The sequence below is a fragment of the Schistocerca nitens genome, chromosome 2, assembly GCF_023898315.1.
Source record: "Schistocerca nitens isolate TAMUIC-IGC-003100 chromosome 2, iqSchNite1.1, whole genome shotgun sequence".
In the NCBI taxonomy this organism is placed as follows: domain Eukaryota; kingdom Metazoa; phylum Arthropoda; class Insecta; order Orthoptera; family Acrididae; genus Schistocerca; species Schistocerca nitens.
This window is the reverse complement of record NC_064615.1, coordinates 1,069,193,324-1,069,202,855: the sequence shown is the minus strand read 5'-3', so window position 1 is coordinate 1,069,202,855 and position 9,532 is coordinate 1,069,193,324. Positions and strand designations below refer to the sequence as shown.

Here is a 9,532-nt window from a genome sequence, read left to right as displayed (position 1 = left end):
TCGCAAGAGCTGTAGCGCACAATACCGTAAGCTGCGATGACTGCTGTCTGCGCCGCTTGCTGCTGACAAATAAGATAACTCTCGTTCTATATGGATTGACCTTTGCCAATCAAACTCTCCCTACGCCTTGATGAAGTCAAGTACTCCTATTCGCCCCTAGTCTAACTATTGTTTTGGTACAGTGGTCAGATAACCAGTCCACCACGATGCCACTCGTAAATTCGCTCGCAGGCGTTTAACTATAACTCTGTCCGTTCACACCGCACAATAAGTGTGGCAGCCAATACAGTGAACAATGCTTAATCGCAAGGACTCGATATAGAGTCGCACTCCGATTCCCTCTCGACAGAGGTGCTCTCCCATTGAAGTACTGAGGAGCGACTTGTTCCTCGCTCTTTGAGTACATGTACGAGCGCACACGCTCTCGTTACTTGTTCTCGCTCCAAGAGCGACAAAGGAACGGCCCCTCTCCACGCCAGACGTGAAGGGGTATGTCTTTCGGTCTCTTCCATTACTCCTTCAGCTCAAGGCGTCAGCAATATCGTCTGCCAATCAGCATTGCTCTTCTAAAACAGGAGAATGACGTTTCGTTTAAGGCGACCTATCCGGAAATCTGTAGCATCGGCGTTTGGCGTTTGCTGTCTCCCCGTGAAAACCTCTAAAACTGCGTGCTATGTTTGTAAAGAATGCGTAGGCTGGGCGCTGCCACACAATGTAGCGGAATTTATCTTTTAAGTCGAACACAGGGTCGTCCTCCCCTTTCACTCGGGCAAACGCTGTCCACTCCACGGGCGGTCGCCGTCCGATGTAGATAGGCTGAATCGTCCTCTGAAGGGACCGGCCTCTCAGCGTGCAGTCCGCCTCTTCCGAACTAAATGCTCTTGTGGCCGTCGTGTCTTGAATGTGTGTGTGTACGCCAGCCTCGAGTAAGCAGACAGCTTAACCCAAGAACTTGAGCATTTGATGACTGTTTTTAAGGAAAGAGGATATGCCGAGAAGCAGATTCGTCGGGCCATGGAGTTTGGACCATCTCCGGAGGTGTACGAAGAGGAACATAGATCTGTAGCCTTTCTTCCTTATGCTGGAGGCTTATCGTCTAAGACTGGACGAATTTTAAGGAATTTTAACGTTAAGAGTGTGTTACATCCACCTTCTAAGATTAAGGTTCTGCTCAGCTCTGTGAAGGATGATTTGGGGCTTAGGAAACCCCGTGTGTACAAAATTTCGTGTCAATGTGGGAAACCTTACGTTGGCCGTTCTATTCGCACAGTGCATGACAGGTGTGTGGAACACCGCCGTCATACGAGGCTACGACAGCCGGAAAAATCGGCGGTAGCAGAACGTTGCCTAAATGAGGGACACAAAATGAAATTTGAGGAAACTGTTGTGGTTGCAAACATTTTAGGTTTTTGGAAGTGTCTATAAAGAGGCGATTGAAATTCGGTTGGCTGATAATTTAATCAACAGAGACAATGGATTTCCTCTTAGCAAAACGTGGAATCCTGTATTACCTCACATCAAAACTGAACGGTCTTCGGTGAAGCCTTGATTGCGATATATCGTTGCCAGCAGTGTTTCACTAAGGGCGGCGCCACCTCCCTGTTTTGGAAGGCAGAAACCGTGATGGGCGACGCATGCGCCGTGTACTGAACGGTGGCCTATATAGGACGTCGATTTGCAACCTGGCGTCAGTTCTCAGCGGGACTCATCTGCAGAAGCAGCATTTTCCTGAAGATGGCGACCAGTTGGATCGCCGAAATATCGAGTCAAGTTGATTTTAAGATCCGGCAGCAAACCCGAAGAGACTTTCATGACTTATTACGCCGGGAAAGCCTACGTAATCACAAGTTTGTCTCTTCTCCATATCTTATCCAGGATGAACACTGCTAAAAATACTGGGTTTTTCTGCTGCAGTTGTTTATGAAGACGATAACATATCAGTAATTACGTAAAGTGTTATGTTGCGACAGCGCAGCTAATTTTGCTGATAGCTTGTCATGTGCATGTGCACATATATAAGGCAGTGAGGTCGTAGTCACTCTGTTAGTTGTGCCTGAGATACTGACCATCTAACCGCTGTGTCCACATAGCCATGGGTATCGAGAAGTACAAGGGACGTGTCGCATTGGTTACTGGCGCCAGTGCGGGCATCGGCGCCGCTATCGCGCAGGCGCTGCTGAAAGAAGGACTCACCGTCGTGGGAATGGCCAGGAGGGTTGAAAAGATCAAGGTACACATACACACACCATGTGTCCTAACTTATATTTCTAGATACAGTGTTACAAGGAGACCATATGCCAATCAGATGTTTTATTTTATTGAATTTGAGAACTGAAATTCTTTCCACATCGGCAAGTCTTGTGTGTCTCGCCTTGTGATGCACATAAACTTGGCAGCACGTTCAAGTCCTGCCAGCATGTGTTCCGTGGACCTGCAACGATAGGGTGGGAGTGGTATTGTTGTGTATATGTTTGCAGCTGTAAGTTTTGTTATTGTCTAATTCTTGTGTTATGAGTGTGTGGTCTGAATGCTTACTGTTGCCGAGACAGTGTTTTAGTGGAAGCGGTTTTCCGTGCAGGAGAAAACTTTATGGAGCATGTGAGGCAGCAAATTAGATTGCGTTTTCCTCCTTCGAAGTGTCCACATCGTGACAATGTGGGTGATTTAATTCGCAAATTCCCGACAACAGGATCAGTTCATGATGCACCACGAACTAGTAGTCCCAAAATTTTAACAGACTGGAAGATTGACGACATTTCTGACATCATGTTGCGGAGTCTAACAAATCCGTGAAGTGATTGCCGCAAGAGGCTGAAATCTCTCCTATGACAGCACAAAATGCCGTAACCAAAGAGACGGGGATGTATCTGTATAAAATTACTGCTGCACAAGAATTACAGTATGTTATATGGACCATGGAGGAGGAATAGCATATTGTGAATCGTATCATTTATCTGTTAACCGTCATGAACCCCGTTTCAGTTCGAAACTTTTTGCCTGATGAGGCTTTGTCTCACATATCGGGGTGCATTTCTTCTTTTTTTTTATCATCTATCATCTGACTGGTTTTATGCGGTCCTCCACGAATTCTTTTCCTGTGATAACCTCTTCATCTCACACTAGCATTTGCAACCTACGTCCTCAATTATTTGCCGGGCGTATTCCAATCTCTGACTTGCTCTATAGCTTTTGCCTTCTACAGCTCCCTCCAGTACCATGGAACTCATTCCCTCATGTTTTAACAGATTTCCTATCATCCTGTGCCATCTCCTTCTCAGCATTTTCCACATATTCCTTTCCTCTCCGATTCTGCACAGAACCTCCTCATTCCTTACCTTATCAGTCCACCTAATTTTCAACATTCGTCTGTAGCACCACATCTCAAACGCATAAATTCCGGTTTTCCCACAATCCATCTTTCACTACCATACAATGTTGTACTCCAGATGTACATTCTCAGAAATGTCTTCCTCAAATTAAGGCCGATATTTGATGTTAGTAGACTCAATTCTCTTATGTTCCGGTTTTCGCACAATCCATGTTTTACTACCATACAATGCTGTACTCCAGATGTACATTCTCAGAAATTTCTTCCTCAAATTAAGGCCGATATTTGATATTAGTAGACTTCTCTCGGCCAGGAATGCCTTTTTTGTTGTAGCTAGTCTGCTTTTAATGTCCTCCTTGCTCTGTCCGTCATTGGTTATTCTACTGCCTACGTAGCACAATTACTTAACTTCATCTACTTCGTGACCATCAATCCTCATCTTAAGTTTTTCGCTGTTCTCATTTTTGCTACTTCTCATTACCTTCGTCTTTCTTCGGTTTACTCTCAGTCCATACTCTGACCCCATTACACTGTTCATTCCGTTCAGCAGATCATGTAATTCTTCTTCACTTTCACTTGAGACAGTAATGTCATCAGCGAATCGCATCATTTGATATCCTTTAACCTTAAATTTCAATTCCACTCCTGAACCTTTCTTTTATTTCCATCATTGCTTCCTCGATGTACAGATTGAACAGCAGGGGCGAAAGGCTACATCCTTGTCTCACACCCTTTTCAATACGAGCACTTCGTTCTTGGTCGTCCTCTCATTATTCCCTCTTGGATGTTATACATATTCTATATCACCCGTCTCTCCCTATAGCTTATCCCTACTTTTCTCAGAATTTCGAACATCTTGCACCATTTTACTTGTCGAATGCTTTTTCCAAGTCGACAAATCCTATGAAAGTGTCTTAATTTTAAAATGGGATGAGAAGTTCCGCCTTATGCAAGACACCTTTTTTCTTTTGTATCACCCATACATGTTTCAGCACTTCTGTGCTATCGTCAGTGGGTTCTATTTTTTTATTTTTAACTGTAAATTTGTTGTTAATATATTAACATTTGTGTTGTTTGCAACATAATGTAGAAGTTGCATTTATAACTTAATTGGCGAAAAGTGGGTGTAAGCATTAGTTAACATACGTTAAATGATGTTATTGTCCATTTCTTTTGGTAGCTGTTCTTCAAAATAAATGGACAATAACATCATGTAAGGTATGTTAACTAATGCTTACACCCACTTTTCGCCAATTAAGTTATAAATGCAACTTCTACATAATGTTGCAAACAACACAAATGTTAATATGTTAACAACAAATTTACAGTTAAAAATTTTAAAAAAATATAAAAAAATAGAACCCACTGACGATAGCACAAAAGTGCTGAAACATGTATGGGTGAAACAAAAGTAAAAAGGTGTCCTGCATAAGGCGGAACTTCTCATCCCATTTTCTTAACAAGCACGGAGACAACAAGAAGAACTGCACCACAAGATGATTAAGTCTTGATTTTACTTTAGTCTTGCTTCCATTATTAACCGCAACGTCAGAATTGCCTCTCTCATGCCTTCACCTTTCGTAAGGCCAAACTGATCGTCATCTAGAACATCCTCAATTTTCTTTTCCATTCTTCTGTATATTATTCTTCTAAACAAGTTGAATGCATGAACTGTTGAGCTGATTGTGCGATAATTCTCGCACTTGTCAGCTCTTGCCGTCTTTGGAATTGTGTGGATGATGCTTTTCCGAAAGTCAAATGGCATGTCGCCAAACTCATACATTCTACACACCAACATGAATAGTCGTTTTTTTGACACTTTCCCCATTGATTTTAGAAATTCTGATGGAATGTAATCTATCCCTTCTGCCTTATGTGGCTAAGTCCTCCAAAGTTCTTTTAAATTCTGATTCTAATTCTGTTTCTTCTTCTATCACATCAGACAAATCTTCCCCATCAAAGAGGCTTTCAGTGTATTCTTTCCACCCATCCGCTCTCTCCTCTGCATTTGACGGTGGAATTCCGGTTGCATTCTTAATGTTACTACCCTTGGTTTTAATGTCACCGAATGTTGTTTTGACTTTCCTGTATGCTGAGTCTGTCCTTCCGACAATCATTTCTTTTTCGATGTCTTCACATTTTTCCTGCAGCCATTTCGTCTGCATTTCCTATTTATTTCATTCCTCAGCGACTTGTATTTCTGTATCCCTGAGTTTCCCGGAACATTTTTGTACTTCCTTCTTTCATGAATCAACTGAAGTATTTCTTCTGTTATCCATCGTTTCTTCGCCGTTACCTTCTTTGTACTTATGTTAGCCTTCCCAACTTCTGTGATGGCCCTTTTTAGAGATGTCCATTCCTCTACAACTGTACTGCCTACGGAGCTATTCCTTATTGCTGCATCTATAGCCTTGGAGAACTTCAAGCATACCTCTTCATTTCTCACTACTTCCGTACCCCTCTTCTTTGCGTATTGATTCTTCCTGATTAATGTCTTAAAGTTTAGCCTGCTCTTTATCACTACTATATTGTGACCTGAGCGTATATCTGCTCCTGGGTAAGCCTTACAATCCAGTATCTGATTTCGGAATCTCTGTCTGAACATGGTGTAATGTAACTGAAATCTTCCCGTATCACCCGGCCTTCTCCAAGTATACCTCCTCCTTTTGTGATTCTTGAACAGGGCATTCGCTATTACTAGCTGAAACTTGTTACAGAACTCAATTAGTCTTCCTCTTCTCTCATTCCTTGTCCCAAGCCCATATTCTCCTGTAACCTTTTCTTCTACTCCTTCCACTACAACTGCATTCCAGTCCCCCATGACTATTAGATTTTCATCCCCCTTTACATACTGTATTACCCTTTCAATATCCTCGTACACTTTCTCTATCTCTTTATCTTCAGCTTGCGACGTCGGCATGCATACATGAACTATCGTTGTCGGTGTTGGTTTGCTGTTGATTCTGATAAGAACAACCCTTTCACTGAACTGTTCACAGAAACACACTCTTATATATATATATATATATATATATATATATATATATATATATATATATATATATATATATATATATAATGTGAAATGAATGTATGAAAATGGGGAAGAAATGGCTTTAAATACTTTTGTTATTTACTCTTTCAGTACGAACTTTGTTGTAGAACCCTTTTTTTACGTGTTGTAATAAAGATTCATTTAGACAGAATTAAGCACATTAAAAACTACGTGAACTTTAGCAACCCTCTCATGCTGATATATTCAAACTAACTGATTACTAACATTTATGACTTTGAAAATTATTTAAATTAAATTTTTGTACGTATTTCGGCCTTGGCACACATTTTCTAAATGCAGTGGGTTTTTAAATATTTACTGAATTCTTTCCCTGCGTTAGCTATGGAACACAAGACTGTCTCTGCTAGCATAAAATGGTTAAATATTACCAAGCCGACCTGAACGTTTAATTATCATTGACAAAACACACTTCACTATACGTTTAAGTTATTTGCTTTAGAAATTGAAAGAACCAACAGATTAACAACTTCAACGTTAATTATCCGCCTATGAATGCACAAATGTAAAACCAGTAATAAATTCATTCAGCCTCAGGATCGCTGTAAAAGAAAAATATTTCGTAATTCACTGCTAATTTTACCTGCTCCCGATTTACGGGTTTGGTTAATTTTATAGCGGAACAATTTTTTAAATGTGCCGCCGCTGCAAATCGTTCGGTCGCGGCACACTCCAGCAACGCCAACGATAATCGCTAAAAGTGCTGAAAATTCTTTAAAGAAATATTATAGATGACATGGGCAAGCTAATTTACATTAGCAATACACAATTTTGATAAATTATAATGTATTTAGACCACAACAATAATTAAAATTACACACCTTCATAATTCCTCCTCTAATGGCGGCTAAAGACAGATACAGACAAAAGAAGTCTACTCATGCATATAGTGCTACGTCACAGGTTCCTCTCTCTCTCAGCTCTCGAGGAAGACGACAAAGAATGCACATTATGTAGTGCTATTTATACTATTGCTGATTATTAATATCTCTTTGTAATCTTACAACATTATTTTCCTCTTGGCTATATTTTACATTTTTTCATCGCAGGTATTAACATATTTCGTAATTACATTATGAGTATAGAAATATTACAATCATAAATACATCGAGAAAATTATTACAGAAAATATTACAATAATAAATAAACGTTGTTTATACAAAATTAAATAATATTTTTTGTTAAACAATTACAGTACATACGAATTGCTTCATAGCGGCGTACATAGTGCAATTAAACGTTATTTCAGTTTATTAACAGTGTGTGTTCTGCCAGGGAACGTTACAACTCTCGGCCTTACCTTCCTATTCAAAACGAATCCTACTCCTGTCACACCGTTTTCTGCTGCTATTGATATTGCCCTATACTCATCTGACCAGAAATCCTTGTTTTCTTTCCACTTCACTACATTATCTAGCTGAGCCTGCGCACTTCCATTTTCAGATATTCTAGTTTCCCTACCACGTTCTAGGTTCTGACATTCCACGCCCCACTAGTAGAACGTTATCCTTCCGTCGATTATCAGATCTTTTTCTCATGGTAACCTCCCCCTTGGCAGTCCCCTCCCGGAGATCAGAATGGGGTACTATTCCGGAATCTTTTGCCAATGGAGAGATTATCATAATACTTCTTCGATGACAGGCCGTACGTGCAAATTTCACGAATTTTTTCATAAAAAAATCCACGTGCGTTAAGAGAAACGCGATTGTGCGCAAAGAATATCGAAGTGTGGGTTGCCATAATGCCATTAGAGGACCAATCTTTTCCGATACTACGGTCACTTCCGATGTCTATTGTTCCCACAAAATTTATCCATTTATTGCCCTGCTGAATGAAAATCTCCTCATACAGCACACCATTCCCTGCGACTGTTAGATGAAATCTTTGGAGAAAGAGTAACTATGAAAGGTCTTTGACCCCCACACTCACCTGATCTGTCTCCGCTCGACTATTTGCTTCAGGGTGTGACTAAAAGACAATATAGGAACTGGAGACACCGATAATTGATTACCTGCATGCGATTACATGTGAAACATTGGTAAAGGTGATCGCAAATAAATGTAAATGTGCTGAAATGTGCCTTCAAGAAAGAGGAAAACATTTTCAGCACTGATTGTGATATTTGTGAGAACAGTGTATTTAACTGTAATTAATGTAATTAATTAATTTTATTGTAATCATGTTGAATCCCTTCTCTCAAAATAGCTGATGCCACTAGCAGTGAATCCTGGATAGTAACTTATACAGTGATATGAATGTGCTGAAAACCTTACGCGTCTTGTGGAGAGACTTTGCGAATACACTGTATCAATTAACCAAAGCAGGACTAGGCGACCCTCAGATATTCCTGAAAGAATCGACTCTGAAGTTTTCCGATCTTTACAATCGTCAAGCAAGGTCGATTTTCCTCGAAAGGGAGCTTGGCTCTGTAATATAATGCCCATCTTTCTTGTGCAGATCCTGCGTGCGTTTCTGCGCCGACGCAAGCTTTTAAATACAGCTGCATGTTGTGTTAGCATTTCCGTGAAGCGTAAAACACGTAAACATGAAAAGAAGTCAGTAGTTCGAGTGACAGATAATCGCAGTTTCTAATGTAGTTTCGGTCATTGCTTTTCTTCCCTGCGATTAGAATACCTACGTCATTTAAAAATGATATTCATCACATATGCAAATTAGCACGTATGTAATTATCATTTTTACGAGAAATGCATGCCTTACTTATTTATAACTACATATCACACACAAAATTTCATTTTACATTGCAAATAAAGATTTCTAGTTTCCACACTTTTAAAAGATCTTTATTATAGATACTTCGAATTAAAAAAGACATTACAATTTTTTTTCATCTTCACATGTTCGACGCTTAACGGAAATGGACATGGAACATGCACCTCTCTTTAAGATTTTACCTCAGGCAGAGATCGAACCTTGGCCACCTACATGTTACGCCGTTATTTCAACGAAGAGCCATAGGGCTCGCCGGAAACGTGAACCTACAGTCTGGAACGATAGTCCTATCACAGCCCCCCCCCCCCTCTTATTTGGTCATGATGTGTATTTATTTATTGCGAACAGGTCGTAGCAGATGTGTACCAAACGTCGATTCTCTACGTTCCAGCCTGTTTAGA

General features: G+C 40.4%; 1 protein-coding gene across 2 annotated transcripts in view; it reads left to right on the top strand.

The window, feature by feature from the left end:
* Nucleotides 1–2,044: 2,044 nt before the first annotated feature.
* LOC126237459 (dehydrogenase/reductase SDR family member 11-like) overlaps nucleotides 2,045–9,532 on the top strand; it is a 102,326-nt gene continuing 94,838 nt past the window's right edge. For both annotated transcript variants that reach the window (XM_049947597.1, XM_049947596.1), the window contains exon 1: nucleotides 2,045–2,230. In XM_049947597.1, the coding sequence (XP_049803554.1) occupies nucleotides 2,093–2,230 (138 nt within the window). In that variant the 5' untranslated portion in view covers nucleotides 2,045–2,092. The remainder of the gene's footprint in view (nucleotides 2,231–9,532) is intronic.